General features: G+C 35.7%; 1 protein-coding gene and 1 pseudogene across 12 annotated transcripts in view; both read right to left on the bottom strand.

Moving 5' to 3' along the window:
- Window positions 1–21,068, bottom strand: part of PTPN13 (protein tyrosine phosphatase non-receptor type 13) — a 228,129-nt gene that overhangs the window by 17,092 nt on the left and 189,969 nt on the right. For 11 of the 12 annotated variants that reach the window (XM_068542688.1, XM_068542686.1, XM_068542695.1 and 8 more), the window contains 4 exons: window positions 20,970–21,031; window positions 15,067–15,160; window positions 14,216–14,353; window positions 14,028–14,116 (listed from right to left, as the gene is read on the bottom strand). In XM_068542688.1, coding sequence (XP_068398789.1) covers window positions 14,028–14,116; window positions 14,216–14,353; window positions 15,067–15,160; window positions 20,970–21,031 — 383 coding nt within the window. Of the gene's footprint in view, window positions 1–14,027; window positions 14,117–14,197; window positions 14,354–15,066; window positions 15,161–20,969; window positions 21,032–21,068 lie in introns of those variants that run through there. The other variant, XM_068542697.1, reaches the window with a different exon arrangement.
- On the bottom strand, window positions 604–3,063 carry LOC137764432 (transcription initiation factor TFIID subunit 13 pseudogene; annotated as a pseudogene).

A 21,068-nucleotide genomic window follows, 5' to 3' on the forward strand; every position in this document is an offset into this window, starting at 1 on the left:
ATAGTATAAGCCCTGAAGATTTTAAATCAAATAAGTCTTCCAACACAGAAGCATTCATAGGAAAGTTTTAGTTTCTCAAAAAATAAAAAATTAAAATGAAAAAAATCACTCTTGTTATCTATAGAAGAGAGTATTAAAACAAATTATCTTAAGACAAATAAACACTCTTAAAAAAGGTTGTATTTTCTATCATTTTCTCCTTAAAAGAAACACAAACCAGTTCACTATCTTTTAATAACTTAAGACTACTGTAATCTAAAAACTTTAGAATACATGAAACACATGTCTTAGCTATCAAAGGTACCATTTAGATTTCACATAATAAACAGCTACAGTACAGCCTACAATGGCACAAGTACACCTAATACATAATTATTAATTCGTCATTTAGATGGTCAAAAGTCAGAAGGAACTGAATGGTTTGCAAGGTACTTTGACTTACATGTGGTCATTAAAATCCAGTAATTAATTCAAAGTATGGTAATATAATGGCAGGCAATTAAAGGCTCAAATATCACTCTAAAATTGAAGACATGAAAATAAAGACTGAAAACATTGTGGTTCTCTTTCATTCACATGGCTAGATATCAGAACCTGACTGTGGAAAATATAGTTATTAAATATGGTTTCCCCAGAAAATAATGAAGCTTCAGAAAGTACAAAAGGTGTCAAGATCCATAGTTTGCTTCATCAAATGCTTTTCTAGCTCGTTTCAATTCTTCATTCATAGTAAGCAAGTCTTTAACCCTAGCAAACCTTCTTGGGTCCTTTCGAATCAAGAAGACGATATCTTCAACTTGTACCCGACCTTGTCTTCCAATTGACATTGCCTTGTGAGTCATTTCGGTGATGAACTCTATGACAAGGTCTTCAAGAATATCTACTGACTCAGCAAAAGGATTCTGGTCATCCCCAAACCCATACATCATACACCGTAATTCTTTAGAAAAAAGTCTCTTTTACCCTGTCCACCTTCTGCACCTCCTCCAATTTCTTCATTTTCTTCCTCAAAGGTGGGGTCTTCTTCTTCATCTGCCTTCCCAGCAGCCAGCCACCTCCAGGGCTTGTATCATATTTTAGATTCCACATATAAGGGCTATCATATTTGCCCTTTTATTTTTTAAAGGGAGGGGTGTCTCCCTAGGAAACTGAGATCAATCAGTTCGTACTTTAACTGAGTATGGTGTCACAGAGACCCAAGTCCTGCAGAAGCAGTTTGCTACAATCAGAAAGAGATGTCAAGTTGCATTCTTACACGGTTAATCTTACATTTAAATCTTCATTAGGACAAATTATCTTAAACGGGAAATTCTTTCCATTTCAAGATCCTGCATTATCTGGCCTCTGTCTACCTCTACAATCCATCTGGCTTTACTCTCCTCTTCACTAACTGAAGGCTTCAAACGGATGGGCCTTTCTTTTAGCTCTTCAAAATCGCTCTTTTTTTCACTTTTTCCTTGTTTAATCTAAGTGTCTTTACCTTCTGAGGATGTTCCTAACCACCCAGTCTAAAAGTGGGTCGCCTTGGTTTCTCTTTTGTAGTGCTTTTTTAAACTTCAGAGACCTTATCACAACTTGTAATTGCACGTTTTTTTGATCTTTTAGGTACAGACTCTGTAGAGTTAAAAAGTTAAGTTACTCTGATATCAATTTCAGTTTATCTGAGGGAAACACAGAACTTCTATGGCAGAAGAAATAAAGTAGATTGCTTTTATCCACTGACAACTGAAAAAAAAGCTTCTTAGAACTTATCTGTTTTTTTAAAAAAATTATTTGTTTTTCACTGCGTTGGGTCTTCGTTGCTGCGTGCGGGCTTTCTTTAGTTACAGCGAGCGGGGGCTGCTCTTCGTTGCAGCGTGCAGGTTTCTCATTGCGGTGGCTTCTCTTGTTGCGGAGCACAGGCTCTAGGTGCACGGGCTTCAGCAGTTGCAGCACACGGGCTTAGTTGCTCTGCGGCATGTGGGATCTTCCCGGACCAGGGTTTGAACCCATGTCCCCTGCCTTGGCAAGCAGATTCTTAACAACTGCACCACCAGGGAAGCCCCCCTTACCTGTTTTTAGAAATTGATAATTTTAGTCTGGGTTAAAACTTTTTTCCAAGTAAAGTCATTTGGATTTCCTATTCCCCATCATAATCCTGATCTAGGAATCATCATGTGTGCAATCATTTTGCAAAGTATACAGCCTTTTATAAGAGTAAAGTGTTATTGGGCTTCCCTGGTGGCGCAGTGGTTAAGAATCCGCCTGCCAATGCAGGGGGCATGGGTTCGAGCCCTAGGTCTGGAAGATCCCACATGCCGTGGAGCAACTAAAGCCCGTGTGCCACAGCTACTGAGCCTGCCCTCTAGAGCCTGTGAGCCACAACTACTGAAGCCCACGCACCTAGAGCCTGTGCTCTGCAACAAGAGAAGCCACCACAATGAGAAGCCCGCAGACCACGACAAAGAGAAAGCCCACGCGCAGCAACGAAGACCCAATGCAGCCAAAAATAAATAAATAAAATAATTTAAAAAAAAGAGTAAAGTGTTATTATTAACATTAAAATAATGAGATAAAGCCCAATTGGAAATACACTAGAGCAATACTTGTATTAACCAATTTGTCACTATTTTTGCAAAGTTTACCTATGTATGGTTTGGGGGTAGGTCAGTCTCTCTTCTCATTCTGGATTGTAGGCTCTTTGGAAGAGGAGGAGGCTGTAGTACTGCTTCAGGGAAAAGATTTAAGGTTTTTATCATGGCCAGCCTGTTTGAAGGTTAGTTTGTAGTCCCACTGATCAAAGAATCCAGTCCAGCAACTTGAAGAGTAGAGGAGGCATCTGCTGGATCTAGGACCAGCTACATAATTTGTAGTCCCCAGTGCGAGATGAAAATATTGGCTCTTTCTTTGGCATGGCATGTAAGTCATTTCATGAACTCATCCCTGCCTATCTCTTAAGCCTTAGCTTTCAAGACACCATGTGATACCCTAATAGCAATGATTTAGTGCCCTGAATTTTCCATGTTGATCCAGACCTTCATACCTTTGCTGAGAAGCTCCTCGGTATGGAATGCTCTTTCCCATTTTATCTCACCTATCAAAATCTTTAAAAACCTAATTCTCTAGGAGGCTTTAATAACCATACCCACATACTCCTGTATAGCCTCTATATTCCCTAATTCTTTATAATCCTCTCTGAACTCCACACAGACACTCCATAAAAAAGCAGGATATGTTTTTTTACTATAGCTTTTTGTAGAGTTGAAAGTAAAATTAAGTTATTCTGATATTAATTTCAATTTATTTGTGGGAAATCAGAGCTTCCATGGAGGAAGAAAATTTACTTATTTGCATGTGTACATCTCCCAAATTGACTGCTAGACTGTACAAGCAAATTTAGGACAGAAACCCTGACGTCCCTTCTTACCCTGTTATCCCCAAAATAATCAAACAAGTTCAGCAACAGCTGAAGTGAAGAGTTTTGAAACTTTAGGTAGTAATTTACAATAATGTATATGACTGGCATTCATTCCTTCATTCACAAATAACACACAGACATTGGCCTGAAGTACTTCACTAAGAGGTACAGTAGTACCCCTTTATCTGAGGGGTGATATGTTCCAAGACACCCAGTGAATGCCTGAAACCACGGAGAGTGCTGAACTGTTTTCTGTTCATGTCTTCCACTCACAAATTAAATGCCTTTTCCATCTTAACTAAGCATTTTTCATGCACTGTGGCCTTAACTTTTGCAGTTTGAGGTGCAACAGCAAAACTAGCACAAATTTCTTTTTCCTTTTTCACAATTTCGCAGATAGATTTGTTCTTACCATAGATCTTAGCAACTAACTTCAGCATACGATTTTTCTCTTTCCTTATGAAGTAGAGAACTTTCACCTTTTCACTTAAAGGAAGCACTTATGGCTTCTCTTTGGCAACATCCAGATTGCCAGCATCACTACTCTTGTACTGCAGGGCCATCATTGAATAAGAGTTACATGAACACAAACACTTCGATACTGCAATGACTGCTCTGATAACCAAGATGGCTACTAAGTGACTAATGGGCAAGATACATTGGACAAAGGGATGATTTATGTCCTGGGTGGGACGGAGTGAGAAGGCGCAGAATTTCATCTCACTACTTAGAATGGCACACCATTTAAAACTTACGAATTGTTTATTTCTGGAATTTTCCATTTAACATTTTCTGACTGTGGTTGACTGTAAGTAACTGAAACCCCTGAAAGTGAAACTGTAGATGGGGGGCAGGGGCTACTGTAGTCAAGTATAGAGACAGTTAATTGGAGCAGAGGGACAAATGCAATGATTTGCACAAGTAGCTATCAGAGGGACAATCTTTCTTTTTAAAAAAGACATTCCTCTACTTTTTATAATACCAGTGGACAGCACCTTAACTTTTGGCACATGATAAAATTTTCAGGGTTGCAAAATATACTGTTAAGAACAAATTCAGTAAATAATCATTTGTTTAGGGTGATTCCCAACATGGCACACTTACAAATTTCTGAATATTTAAAAAAACTCTAAGGAACTCTCAGAATTACTCAAATGTAGGTAATATTCGAGAAACATTAAGATGAAACAAAACTTTTCTCGAATACTGGTTCAGTCTTTCTTTCATGGATGGAGATGTCATATTTGTCTCTTTTGAATTTGCCTTCTTAGGAATATAATTACCATTGTGACTTTAACACATTTAGATTTTGAAACACATGAAACATTTTCATGTTTTTATTTCAGTACCTTGCATCCTCTTCTCCTAAATTTGTTTTTTGCTTTCTTTGTTTTGCTTACCATTAGTCAAAATCTCTTCTAAAGCAGAAGTCTTATCTATTCAAGTGCTAATTTATTGTTTTTAAGGATGGACTGGCCCAAAATACTTGGTCTTAAACATCTTGAATTCTCAAGACACAAATTTGTGGGCTCTATCTATACTTTGGTGGCAGGACAACTTATGTATTATTTACATAATATTTCCTAATAACTGGTAGGAATATTCTCCCCCTACGAACCTTAATTTTTAGATTTGTTCTGGATAGTTTTACATCCTAATTCTACTATGTAAACTTTAGAATCATGTCACAAAGCCACCCTGCCTCTCATTAAAACAAACAATGAAACAAAACAGAAACCTCAAAATATTTTATGGGACCATATTTAATTGAGGGGTGAATCTAGGGAGAACTTAAATTTTAGATTTTTTTCTATCAAAGAACAAGGAATGTTTTCCTTTAATACTTCTTTTGTGCTTCTCTGTAGAGTTTTAAAGTTTTCATAATATAAATATGTACATTTTTGGTTGAATTTATGCCTAGAGCTCTTGTTTTGTAACTATTGTGAATAAAATTTTATTTGATTATACATATTTAAATTTTACATATCCACACAAAGACGTGCACATGAGTGTTCTTTTTTTCTTCTTTTAAAAAATTTATTTATTTATTTTTGGCTGCATTGGGTCTTCATTGCTGTGCATGGACTTTCTCTAGTTGCGGCAAGCAGGGGCTACTCTTTGTTGCGGTGCATGGGCTTCTCTTGTTGCAAAGCACGGGCTCTAGGCATCTGGGCTTCAGTAGCTGTGGCACGCAGGCTCAGTAGTTGTGGCACACGGGCTCAGTTGCTCCACGGCACGTGGGATCCTTCCAGACTAGGGATCGAACCTGTGTCCCCTGCACTGGCAGGCGGATTCTCAACCACTGTGCCACTCAGGAAGCCCTTGATTATATTTTATAAGTGGTTAAGGCAAAGACTGTGTTATGAACTGACCTGTTTCCCCCCAAAGTTCACAGGTTGAAGCCCTAACCCCCAATGGGACTGTATTTGGAAATAGGGTCTTTATGGAGATAATTGAGGCTAAATGAGGTCATGAGGATAGGGCTCTAACCCAATAGGATTGGTGTCCTTATAAGAAGAGGAAGAGACACCAGGCGTGTGTGCACACAAAGGAAAGACCATGTGAGGACACAGCTAGAAGAGGGCTGCCTGCAAGCCAAGGAGAGAGGTCTTGCCAGAAACCAAAAGTGCTAACACCTTGATTGTAGACGTCCAGCCTCCAGAACTGTGAAAAGATAAATTTTCTCTCTTTTTTTAAGCCACTCAGGTTGTGGTGTTTTGTTATGGCAGCCCAAGCAAACTAGAACAGACTACAAACTCAAATGCCTGCAGGAATCAGAAAAATAATATAAACCTTTGAAATGCTGGGGTTGAGGGCATAATTCTGTCTTGTGAGACCCGAGAATTTACATTATAAAGAAATAGGAATCTTTGCTGCATTACTGTTTATAATAAATTTAATACTCATCAATAGATAGCCAATTTAATAAATTATGGTATATCTATGCAAGAGAATAATAGGGAAGCATTAGAAAGTATGAGACAGAGAGGGCAGACAGCAGAAGCAAGAGGAACTACAATCCTGCAGACTGTGGAACAAAAACCACATTCGCAGAAAGATAGACAAGATGAAAAGGCAGAGGGCTATGTACCAGATGAAGGAACAAGATAAAACCCCAGAAAAACAACTAAATGAAGTGGAAATAGGCAACCTTCCAGAAAAAGAATTCAGAATAATGATAGTCAAGATGATCCAGGACCTCGGAAAAACAATGGAGGCAAAGATCGAGAAGATGCAAGAAATGTTTAACAAAGACCTAGAAGAATTAAAGAACAAACAAACAGAGATGAACAATACAATAACTGGAATGAAAACTACACTAGAAGGAATCAATAGCAGAATAACTGAGGCAGAAGAACAGATAAGTGACCTGGAAGATACAATGGTGGAATTCACTGCTGCAGAACAGAATAAAGAAAAAAGAAAGAAAAGAAATGAAGACAGCTTAACAGAGCTCTGGGACAACATTAAATGCAACAACATTCGCATTATAGGGGTCCCAGAAGGAGAAGAGAGAGAGAAAGGACCCGAGAAAATATTTGAAGAGATTATAGTCGAAAACTTCCCTAACATGGGAAAGGAAATAGCCACCCAAGTCCAGGAAGTGCAGCGAGTCCCATACAGGATAAACCCAAGGAGAAACACGCTGAGACACATAGTAATCAAATTGGCAAAAATTAAAGAAATTATTGAAAGCAGCAAGGGAAAAACAACAAATAACATACAAGGGAACTCCCGTAAGGTTAACAGCTGATTTCTCAACAGAAACTTTACAAGCCAGAAGGGAGTGGCATGATATACTTTAAGTGATGAAAGGGAAGAACCTACAACCAAGATTACTCTACCTGGCAAGGATCTCATTCAGATTTGATGGAGAAATCAAAAGCTTTACAGACAAGCAAAAGCTAAGAGAATTCAGCACCACCAAACCAGCTCTACAACAAATGCTAAAGGAACTTCTCTAAGTGGGAAACACAAGAGAAGAAAAGGACCTACAAAAACAAACCCAAAACAATTAAGAAAATGATCATAGGAACATACATATCGATAATTACCTTAAACATGAATGGATTAAATGCTCCAACCAAAAGACACAGGCCTGCTGAATGGATACAAAAAGAAGACCCATAATATGCTGTCTACAAGAGACCCACTTCAGACCTAGGGACATATACACCCTGAAAGTGAGGGGATGGAAAAAGATATTCCATGCAAATGGAAATCAAAAGAAAGCTGGAGTAGCAATACTCATATCAGATAAAATAGACTTTAAAATACAGAATGTTACAAGAGACAAGGAAGGACACTACATAATGATCAAGGGATCAATCCAAGAAGAAGATTTAACAATTATAAATATATATGCACCCAACATAGGAGCACCTCAATATATAAGGCAACTGCTAACAGTTATAAAAGAGGAAATAGACAGTAACACAATAATAGTGGGGGATGTTAACAGCTAACTTACACCAATGGACAGATCATCCAAAATGAAAATAAATAAGGAAACAGAAGCTTTAAATGACACAATAGACCAGATAGATTTAATTGATATTATAGGACATTGTATCCAAAAACAGCAGATTACACTTTCTTCTCAAGTGCGCATGGAACATTCTCCAGGATAGATCATATCTTGGGTCACAAATCAAGCCTCACTAAATTTAAGAAAATTGAAATCATATCAAGCATCTTTTTTGACCACAACACTATGAGATTAGAAATGAATTACAGGGAAAAAACCATAAAAAACACAAACACATGGAGGCTAAAGAATACGTTACTAAATAACCAAGAGATCACTGAAGAAATCAAAGAGGAAATCAAAAAATACCTAGAGACAAATGACGATGACAACACGACGATCCAAAACCTATGGGATGCAGCAAAAGCAGTTCTAAGAGGGAAGTTTAGAGCAATACAATCCTACCTCAAGAAACAAGAAAAATCTCAAATAAACAATCTAACCTTACACCTAAAGGAACTAGAGAAAGAAGAACAAACAAAACCCAAAGTTAGCAGAAGGAAAGAAACCATAAAGATCAGAGCAGAAATAAATGAAATAGAAACAAAGAAAACAATAGCAAAGATCAATAAAACTAAAAGCTGATTCTTTGAGAAGATAAACAAAATTGATAAACCATTAGCCAGACTCATCAAAAAAATGAGGGACAGGACTCAAGTCAATAAAATTAGAAATGAAAAAGGAGAAGTTACAACAGACACCGCAGAAATACAAAGCATCCTAAGAGACTACTACAAGCAACACTATGCCAACTTAATGGATAACCTGGAAGAAATGGACAAATCCTTAGAAAGGTATAACCTTCCAAGACTGAACCAGAAAGAAATAGAAAATATGAACAGACCAATCACAAGTAATGAAATTGAAACTGTGATTAAAAATCTTCCAACAAACAAAAGTCCAGGACCAGATGGCTTCACAGGTGAATTCTATCAAACATTTAGAGAAGAGCTAACACCTATCCTTCTCAAACTCTTCCAAAAAACTGCAGAGGAAGGAACACTCCCAAACACATTCTATGAGGCCACCATCACCCTGATACCAAAACCAGACAAAGATACTAAAAAAAAGAAAACTACAGACCAATATCACTGATGAATATAGATGCAAAAATCCTCAACCAAATACTAGCAAACAGAATCCAACAACACATTAAAAGGATCATACATCATGATCAAGTGGGATTTATCCCAGGGATGCAAGGATTCTTCAATATACACAAATCAATCAATGTGATACACCATATTAACAAATTGAAGAATAAAAACCATATGATCATCTCAATAGATGCAGAAAAAGCTTTTGACAAAATTCAACACCCATTTATGATAAAAACTCTTCAGAAAGTGGGCATAGAGGGAACCTACCTCAACATAATAAAGGCCATATACAACAAACCCACAGCAAACATCATTCTCAATGGTGAAAAACTGAAAGCATTTCCTCTAAGATCAGGAACAAGACAAGGATGACCACTCTCACCACTATTATTCAACACAGTTTTGGAAGTCCTAGCCACAGAAATCAGAGAAGAAAAAGAAATAAAAGGAATACAAATTGGAAAAGAAGAAGTAAAACTGTCACTGTTTGCAGATGACATGATACTATACATAGAGAATCCTAAAAATGCCACCAGAAAACTACTAGACCTAATCAATGAATTTGGTAAAGTTGCAGGATATAAAATTAATGCACAGAAATCACTTGCATTCCTATACACTAATAATGAAAAATCTGAAAGAGAAATTAAGGAGACACTCCCATCTACCATTGCAACAAAAAGAATAAAATACCTACGAATAAACCTACCTAGGGAAACAAAAGACCTGTATGCAGAAAACTATAAGACACTGAGGAAAGAAATTAAAGATGATACCCAACAGATGGAGAGATATGCCATGTTCTTGGATTGGAAGAATCAATATTGTGAAAATGACTATACTACCCAAAGCAATCTACAGATTCAATGCAACCCCTATCAAATTACCAATGGCATTTTTTACAGAACTAGAATAAAAAATCTTAAAATTTGTATGGAGACACAAAAGACCCCGAATAGCCAAAGCAGTCTTGAGGGAAAAAAATGGAGCTGGAGGAATCAGACTCCCTGACTTCAGACTATACTGCAAAGCTACAGTAATCAAGACAATATGGTACTGGCACAAAAACAGAAACATAGATCAATGGAACAAGATAGAAAGCCCAGAGATTAACCCACGCACCTATGGTCAACTAATCTATGACAAAGGAGGCAAGGATATACAATGGAGAAAAGACAGTCTCTTCAATAAGTGGTGCTGGGAAAACTGGATAGCTACATGTAAAAGAATGAAATTAGAATACTCCCTAACACCGTACACAAAAATAAACTCAAAATGGATTAGAGACCTAAATGTAAGACTGGACACTATAAAACTCTTAGAGGAAAACGTAGGAAGCACACTCTTTGACATAAATCACAGCAAGATCTTTTTTGATCCACCTCCTAGAGTAATGGAAATAAAAACAAAAATAAACAAATGAGACCTAATGAAACTTCAAAGCTTTTGCACAGCAAAGGAAACCATAAACAAGACGAAAAGACAACCCTCAGAATGGGAGAAAATATTTGCAAACGAATCAATGGACAAAGGATTAATCTCCAAAATATATAAACAGCTCATTCAGCTCAATATTAAAGAAACAAACACCCCAATGCAAAAATGGGCAGAAGACCTAAATAGACATTTCTCCAAAGAAGACATACAGATGGCCACGAAGCACATGAAAAGATGCTCAACATCACTAATTATTAGAGAAATGCAAATCAAAACTACAATGAGGTATCACCTCACTCCTGTTAGAATGGGCATCATCAGAAAATCTACAAACAACAAATGCTGGAGAGGGTGTGGAGAAAAGGGAACCCTCTTGCACTGTTGGTGGGAATGTAAATTGATACAGCCACTATGGAGAACAATATGGAGGTTCCTTAAAAAACTAAAAATAGAATTACCATATGACCCAGGAATACCACTACTGGGCATATACCCAGAGAAAACCGTAATTCAAAAAGACTCATGCCCCCGAATGTTCATTGCAGCACTATTTACAATAGCCAGGTCATGGAAGCAACCTAAATGCCCATCAACAGACGAATGGATAAAGAAGATGTGGTACATATATACAATGGAATATTACTCAGCCATAAAAAGGAACGAAATTGAGTCATTTGTTGAGACGTGGATGGATCTAGAGACTGTCATACAGAGTGAAGTAAGTCAGAAAGAGAAAAACAAATATCGTATATTAATGCATGTATGTGGAACCTAGAAAAATGGTACAGATGAGCCGGTTTGCAGGGCAGAAGTTGAGACACAGATGTAGAGAATGGACATATGGACACCAAGGGGGGAAAACTGCGGTGAGGTGGGGATGGTGGTGTGCTGAATTGGGCGATTGGGATTGACATGTATACACTGATGTGTATAAAATTGATGCCTAATAAGAATCTGCAGTATAAAAAAACAAACAAACAAAACAACTAATACTAAACTTTCATTGGGTTATTTGTATGGAAATATGTTAATATAAATGTTTCAGACATTACATGAAATTTCTAAAAATCTTATATTTGTATTTGTATGGAAATATGTAGGGAAATATGTTAATATAAATGTTTCAGACATTACATGAAATTTCTAAAAATCTTATATTTGTATTTGTATGGAAATATGTAGGGAAATATGTTAATATAAATGTTTCAGACATTACATGAAATTTCTAAAAATCTTATATGTTCTGGTATAATGTTATAAGTCATAATCCTAGTTATTACTTTAAAATGTATATCTCAGAAATAACTAATTTTCTTGTCAACTGCATTATTATGAAACAGTGGTCATTTTTAAGTCTTTTATCATTTACAGAGAGTTCTGGGTATACTCTGATGCTTTTGCAAATATGTTCCTATAAAAGGCTTTCATCTTCAAGAAATTCATGGAAAAGACTCTGACAAGTACAGGTTTCTGGTAACTGACTGTACTGCTGAACTGAATGAATAAGCATTTTCAGAACTCTAATGAAAAACTGATGAACTCATAAAAGTGCTAACAAAAGATCAAGATGAAAAAAAAATTAATTACATGGGACTGAGTGAACTGATGAGGATGAGTATAATTTTTGTGACTTTCTGTCTGAATTTAAAAAAAAAAAATCCCACAAGGAGTCAGAGGCAAAGAATATACAAATCAATTTTCACTGCAAAGTAAAGGAGCTGTTACAGTGGAGGATTACTGGACTGAATGTCAATATTATGACATAGTATGAGTGTGTTTCGTGTTTGGTAATTGCAATCATTGTTGCTTTTGTTGTGGTCATCCATGTACAATGCTTGGTGTCAGTCTATTTATCTCTTGTAAAAATAAAATACAGTGTGTGTGTGTGAAAAAAAAAATTACATGTTTTCATATGCATAATAGAAGGGTAAAAACCAATATTTTAACAATAGCTATCTCAGATGAAGATGAGGAGTGGGTAAAAAAAGGAGCTTGCATTTTTAAATGATTCTGTTTAAAATATTTTTTTTACAGTGAGGATGTAATGTCTTCGTTATCAAAATAAAAAAAGCAACTTGAATGAAGTTTTCTGCTATAAACTTTTGTTATAACAGCTCAGTGTAAAAGAGAATCTATATTATGTTAAGCTTTTTTTTTTTAAAGAAAAGGCATTGGATTTTGAAATGGAAATTAAAGATTTTTATTTATTGTCTTAGTTAAGAGACTTCAGAACACACATTTTAAGGGGTATTTTAAATAGTATTAATAAAAATATGATTATAGTATGATTTAAAATGTTCAGAAAACCTTTTTCAAAGAGCTTATTGTTATAATTATTAATATTTAGATAGTACAAAAGAACAATAACTTAAGTAAAAACACTACAGCATGATACATTGTGAGCTATTCAATATTTGTGTAACCATTTTTCTAGATTAGGAAATACATACTAAAACAGATATAAGCTTCCTTGTATTTACACACATTAATTATATATAAGTATTTAATGAAAATAATATTGTGTATATGAGATTGTGTGTGGGTACATGCATGGTAAGAATTGACACCAGTTTAGTTTTGACAATTTTGAAGGTGTTCAATAGGAAGAATCAGGACTTGTGAGGGAAATTATCCTAGAACAATGGGCAAGATCAGATTCATATAAATAGGGTGTTGCCTAGTTTGAGCTGGCATACATATTGTTTATCTACTATTTCATGCTTTTTTCTTAGTCAGCTCAATGTCCCAGAAGATCTGAAGTCTTAGTCTTAAATAAGTCTATGATTACATTTTTGAAAATTAATTGTTTCTTTCTCTTCCTTCTTTTTTTTTTTGGCTTGGGGAAACTTGAATAGTAATTCTTTCCCTGGCATAGGATGACTCTTAAATGCAAAAAATAAAATTAATCTCAGATGATTCCAACTTTGGGGTTTTATTTTTTTTAAGATTTTAACAAACGTATATACTATATATTAAGCACTAATTCCTGTACAGCTTATTTTTACTAGTTTGCATCCAACTAGTTTAATGTATTATGAATGTCAGCTGTCTAAATCTTTTGAAACATGTCTCAACTGAAATTGCAGAGCAATCAGAGCAAAAGCCACGGAATAAATGAAAGAATGAGATGTTTCCATGATAATTAAGACCAAGGATCCATGAGGGGCAGAAGAAAACAAGCATTCAAGGATAAAAATCAAGTTTTCTAACTAGGTTAGGTATTAACTGGAATGGGATCTTGGAATTACCAACTTTTATTTGGTGTAACAATAATGAAGATGCAAAAAAAAAAAAAAAACAAAAAACAACAAAAAAAGGTTTTTGGGCACTTTTTTCCTGAATGGAAACCTTCACCAAAAGAGGTTAAATGATTTAAAGGCAAGTTCTTTCTCCAAAATGAGTAAATGACATCAGTTCTAATTCTTACTGAAGTTACTAACCAGCCATCAGGATATTATCTTTAATACTCAGAAGGGAAACTGATAGGTAGGGAGAGGTAAGGCCTCATCAGAGAATTCTAACGAGATATAGCATCATAGAGTGTTTACCTAGGTATTATCCTTACCTCCGTAAACTCTTCAGGTAAAGGTGAACCATCATAGTCTGTATCTTCTGCTCTCTCTTCAGATAACTTCCCACTGGTTTTCAATGCACCTGGGAAAGAAAGAAATAGGCCAAGAGGAATTAAAATGCTCTGTAGAGGCCTTCCTGTACTCCTTTAGTGTACCAACTTACTCATTCTGGTTCATCTACCTGGAGCACAGGCATCTCGTGCTGCATTATTTTGTTTTAAAAGATTCTGAGCTTCCTCATCCACAACATCCAGCAGAGACTGGATAACTTCAGCTTCTTGAGGATCATCATAAATATCATCTTCTTGTACATCAGATTCTTGAAAAACAGTAATTTACATGGGGTTTTACTTTAAAAAATATTGATATGAGAAAGAGACAATGTGTCAAATATAATATGCCAGGTCTTTCAAATTTTAAGCATCCACTTTGAAAAAGCAGCCATGAAAGGAAAAGTAGTTTACACTAACGGGACCCAGGCATTTTTAGTTCTAGAACTACTTTGGCTGTTATGATGAAAGACCACATAAATGCAACTGAATAAACCAAAATCAATCTCTGTGATACACCTTTTCAAAGGACAGTAATAATTTAATGTTTATTTCTCTAACTTAATCCCAAATTGTTAATTTATAAAAGAAACTAAGGAAGTTTCAACCAAAGAAGTTATGTTACAAAGATTAAGGATATAATAGGGCAGCCCAAACATCCCCAAGAAAAAATGTCTCAGTTATTAGGTAGCCAGTGAATTGCTGCTTCAGAAAAATACAAGAAACAATTATCAAACAAAACTGCTATCTCTTCAATCATTTAAAAATCATTTTAATCTTAGAGATGAGAATGAATACTGGACATTCGTAAGTAGTGCAGCTAATATTAATTTTACGCTGTTCTTTTATTTCTCTGAACAATAATCTTTCCTTTTAAAGCTATAGGAACATGTAAGGCAAATAAGAAAGGCTGCCAACATTTCTTTATTACTTGAATTATTAGGGCATTTAGAGTAACTGGATGACTCATTTGGGAAACTACCTTTGGACAGAACCAGGTTTGCTGATTCCTTCATCTGATAAGTAGAACATTTTCCTTCAGCGTACAAAATTTCAATTATTTCTTCCCCATTAACCTAAAGTATAAAATCAAAGCAAATCATTAGTTTACTATTTTACTAACATCCAGGATTAGGGAGGGACTGCACACTGTCCCTCCATGTCCTTCTCCCCTTCTTTCTCGGTACAATATCCTTTTTATATTTCCCCTTCTTGGATCAGTGCTTCTAGGAGATACCAGTGCAATGAAATATGCAAAGGGTATGGGACTTTCCATCATCACATATGCTTGGAAACACTAGATTAAGCAACATTAAATCAATATTTTTATTCCAAGAATTCTCACAATGCTTACTAATATAAATTTTGAGTTGTCAAAAGAGAAATGTATTATGTAGTATTTCCTAAATTTATTTGACTGCAGAAATCTCTTTTTAAGGCATACTCTATGGGATCTGTCTTCCACAGAACTTTTTAGAAAAGTTAAATAGACCTACTAAACTTAGAAGTCCAGGGAAATGAAAAAAAAGTCAATCTTTTAAGTATTTGTGAAGTTGTTACATGGACATAGTCTTCAGTTTAGCAATCTGATCAACTGTTGGCTATAAAGATTTTCAAATCTAGTCTAAACCTCATCTCAATTTAAGGAAAATTGCAATGGATTCATAACTATAAAGTAATAATTAAATGGAATGTAACTTTTAAATTCAGTGGTTATGAATGAAGCACTTCATGGCACGTAGCGTATTAAAAGAAAGATGATTAGGGCAAAATGCAATATTAAATGATTAGAATAAATTAAAATAATTTTATACAAATAAAGGGTGGTTTGCTTTAAAGATTTTACTTTTTTTATTAAGATAAAAGGTAGACCTAGAGTCTGTCATACAGTGTGAAGTAAGTCAGAAAGAGAAAAACAAATACCGTATGCTAACACATATATATGGAATCTAAAAAACAAAACAAAAATGGTCATGAAGAACCTAGGGGCGAACAGTCAGCTCTACCCACCACCAGAGCCTCCCATCAAGCCTCTTAGATAGCCTCAACCACCAGAGGGCAGACAGCAGAAGCAAGAAAAACTACAATCCTGCAGCCTGTGGACCAAAAACCACAGTTACAGAAAGATAGACAAGATGAAAAGGCAGAGGGCTATGTACCAGATGAAGGAACAAGAAAAAACCCCAGAAAAACAAGTAAATGAAGTGGAGATAGGCAACCTTCCAGAAAAAGAATTCAGAATAATGATAGTGAAGATGATCCAGGACCTCGGAATAAGAATGGAGGCAAAGATTGAGAAGATGCAAGAAATGATTAACAAAGACCTAGAAGAATTAAAGAACAAAAAAACAGAGATGACCAATACAATAACTGAAATGAAAACTACACTAGAAGGAATCAATAGCAGAATAACTGAGGCAGAAGAACGGATAAGTGACTTGGAAGACAGAATGGTGGAATTCACTGCTGCGGAACAGAATAAAGAAAAAAGAATGAAAAGAAATGAAGACAGCCTAAGAGACCTCTGGGACAACATTAAACGCAACAACATTCGCATTATAGGGGTCCCAGAAGGAGAAGAGAGAGAGAAAGGACCAGAGAAAATATTTGAAGAGATTATAGTCGAAAACTTCCCTAACATGGGAAAGGAGATAGCCACCCACGTCCAGGAAGCACAGAGAGTCCCATACAGGATAAACCCAAGGAGAAACACGCCGAGACACATAGTAATCAAAGTGGCAAAAATTAAAGACAAAGAAAAATTATTGAAAGCAGCAAGGGAAAAACGACAAATAACATACAAGGGAACTCCCATAAGGTTAAGAGCGGATTTCTCAGCAGAAACTCTACAAGCCAGAAGGGAGTGGCATGATATACTTAAAGTGATGAAAGGGAAGAACCTACAACCAAGATTACTCTACCCGGCAAGGATCTCATTTAGATTTGATGGAGAAATCAAAAGCTTTACAGACAAGCAAAAGCTAAGAGAATTCAGCACCACCAAACCAGCTCTACAACAAATGCTAAAGGAACTTCTCTAAGTGGGAAACACAAGAGAAGAAAAGGACCTACAAAAACAAACCCAAAACAATTAAGAAAATGGTCATAGGAACATACATATCGATAATTACCTTAAACGTGAATGGATTAAATGCCCCAACCAAAAGACATAGACTGGCTGAATGGATACAAAAACAAGACCCATATATATGCTGTCTACAAGAGACCCACTTTAGACCTAGGGACACATACAGACTGAAAGTGAGGGGATGGAAAAAGATATTCCATGCAAATGGAAATCAAAAGAAAGCTGGAGTAGCTATACTCATATCAGATAAAATAGACTTTAAAATAAAGAATGTTACAAGAGACAAGGAAGGACACTACATAATGATCCAGGGATCAATCCAAGAAGAAGATATAACAATTATAAATATATATGCACCCAACATAGGAGCACCTCAATACATAAGGCAACTGCTAACAGCTATAAAAGAGGAAATCGACAGTAACACAATAATAGTGGGGGACTTTAACACTTCACTTACACCAATGGACAGATCATCCAAAACGAAAATAAATAAGGAAACAGAAGCTTTAAATGATACATTAAACAAGATGGACTTAATTGATATATATAGGACATTCCATCCAAAAACAGCAGATTACACGTTCTTCTCAAGTGCGCACGGAACATTCTCCAGGATAGATCACATCTTGGGTCACAAATCAAGCCTCAGTAAATTTAAGAAAATTGAAATCATATCAAGCATCTTTTCGGACCACAACGCTATGAGATTAGAAATGAATTACAGGGAAAAAAACGTAAAACAGACAAACACATGGAGGCTAAACAATACGTTACTAAATAACCAAGAGATCACTGAAGAAATCAGAGAGGAAATCAAAAAATACCTAGAGACAAATGACAATGAAAACACGACGACCCAAAACCTATGGGATGCAGCAAAAGCAGTTCTAAGAGGGAAGTTTAGCTATACAAGCCTATCTCAAGAAACAAGAAAAATCTCAAGTAAACAATCTAACCTTACACATAAAGAAACTAGAGAAAGAAGAACAAACAAAAGCCAAAGTTAGCAGAAGGAAAGAAATCATAAAGATCAGAGCAGAAATAAATGAAATAGAAACAAAGAAAACAATAGCAAAGATCAATAAAACTAAAAGTTGGTTCTTTGAGAAGATAAACAAAATTGATAAGCCATTAGCCAGACTCATCAAGAAAAAGAGGGAGAGGACTCAAATCAATAAAATTAGAAATGAAAAAGGAGAAGTTACAACAGACACCGCAGAAATACAAAGCATCCTAAGAGACTACTACAAGCAACTTTATGCCAATAAAATGGACAACCTGGAAGAAATGGACACATTTTTAGAAAGGTATAACCTTCCAAGACTGAACCAGGAAGAAACAGAAAATATGAACAGACCAATCACAAGTAATGAAATTGAAACTGTGATTAAAAATCTTCCAACAAACAAAAGTCCAGGACCAGATGGCTTCACAGGTGAATTCTATCAAACATTTAGACAAGAGCTAACACCTATCCTTCTCAAACTCTTCCAAAAAATTGCAGAGGAAGGAACACTCCCAAACTCATTCTATGAGGCCACCATCACCCTGATACCAAAACCAGACAAAGACACTACAAAAAAAGAAAATTACAGACCAATATCACTGATGAATATAGATGCAAAAATCCTCAACCAAATACTAGCAAACAGAATCCAACAACACATTAAAAGGATCATACACCACGATCAAGTGGGATTTATCCCAAGGATGCGAGAATTCTTCAATATACGCAAATCAATCAATGTGATACACCATATGAACAAACTGAAGAATAAAAACCATGTGATCATCTCAATAGATGCAGAAAAAGCTTTTGACAAAATTCAACACCCATTTATGATAAAAACTCTCCAGAAAAAAAAAAAAAAAAAAAAAAAGAACCTAGGGGCAAGACGGGAATAAAGACGCAGACCTACTAGAGAATGGACTTGAGGATATGGGGAGGGGGAAGGGTAAGATGGGACAAAGTGAGAGAGTGGCATGGACATATATACACTATCAAATGTAAAATAGCTAGCTAGTGGGAAGCAGCCGCATAGCACAGGGAGATCAGCTCGGTGCTTTGTGACCACCTAGCACCTAGAGGGGTGGGATAGGGAGGATGGGAGGGAGGGAGACGCAAGAGGGAAGAGATATAGAGATATATGTATATGTATAACTGATTCACTTTGTTATAAAGCAGAAACTAACACACCATCGTAAAGCAGTTATACTCCAATAAAGATGTTAAAAAAAAAAAGATAAAAGGTAGAGATAGTAGATGCAATGAAATTATCTCTTCATAAATAGTGGTTACGTAATGTCAAAAAATTTCACTGGATTGTAAAATTCCACTCTTCATGAGGAATTCATAGTACAGACATTAGTATTCAAGGACAGAATATCGTTTGGGAGACTTCCTGGAAGATTTTAACTCCAACAAAAAATGTTTGCAATCACGAATAACAGAAGTTCTAATTTCTTTTTTTTTTCTTTTTAACATCCTTATTGGAGTATAATTGCTTTACAATGGTGTGTTAGTTTCTGCTGTATAACAAAGTGAATCAGCTATACATATACATACATCCCCCTATCTCCTCCCTCTTGCGTCTAATTTCTAGGGTTTTATGTTAATTTAAACAGAAACTCTACTTTTTCTCCCTTTCACAACATGGTGATATTTACAAAGAAAATAAGCACTTTACAGCATGACTAACACTAGAAACACATGCAAATTCAGTTACTTCAGCTATGTGAAATTGGAGACTTTATGAATAAACAGAACAAAACGTGTAGCTATATCTCAATCTACAAACATACAGACACCAAGAAATTTTTATTTTTGTGTCCCAATCATTTCTGCCTTATAATTCTTCTGTTGCAATATCTTTTCAAGACATGCTAAACCATTTCACAAGTTTGAGATAACACAGTGAAATGAAAGGCATAGAATTTGGGGCTTCTGGTCAATTAATTCATTTTCTCCTCCTACACTAAACCCAGCTCACGTCCAGAAATCTTGTTGAGCCGATAAGATTTTCAGATTACTAGGAGGGAAATGCCTCAGCTCTGGATTTTACATGGAAAGATATTTGAGTAGTGAGGTTCAGAATAGATTGCATGAGATATGTGTGAGATAAAACAGTTCCATGAAATGAAGATCCAGCTGCAAGCTGTGTATATTACATGCCAGAAAGTAAAAAGAAATGTTAGCCAAACAAATGGGTATAAATGTAGCCTTAAATAAAGAGCTTGAAAGTGGAATTTAGTTACGTATTAAAATATTTTTGTTAAAACACCTCCAGATTTCCCTGCGATAATCTTAAATGATTTAGGTTCTTTCATTTTATTACGTATTAAAGCATTTTCTATGTCTTTAAAAAAGCAAGTAAGCCTATTTCTTTTGCCACTACAGTTTTGCCTCACTAGTAGCAGAGATCTGTCATTTGAGAGTCACTGCTGGTCAATGTTAACCCACTCTTAATTACATTTTTCTCTTCTGGGTATCTAAGAGACAACCAAAAGAATTGTGCACATTAATTAAAAATCGCAGCACTAAAGCTATCTATATAAGTAATTAGCCTATTTAAGAGCTGAATGTGTGCCCGATGATGTAGGGTTACTTGTGTGTGGGCTTTTCATTGTGTGTTACTTAGTAAGTCCTATTAGTTCACTAAGTACATGTATCTAAAAATCAATACATGTGTCTAAAAAAGGCAAATATTTAAATATGAAATGTTTGGTTCAAAATACAAACAAGCTACTTATTTAGATAAGGAAGTAGGACACAAAGAAGGTGGCTTTTCACTTACCTTGGAGAATGAGTTATTAGGTGTGAGTGCCGGTTTGCCACAAGGCTCCACAATGTGATGACCTGAAGGAAGAACAGAAAGAAAAGGATGAGCCACTCA

Source organism: Eschrichtius robustus, chromosome 4 (assembly GCF_028021215.1).
Source record: "Eschrichtius robustus isolate mEscRob2 chromosome 4, mEscRob2.pri, whole genome shotgun sequence".
Lineage (NCBI taxonomy): Eukaryota > Metazoa > Chordata > Mammalia > Artiodactyla > Eschrichtiidae > Eschrichtius > Eschrichtius robustus.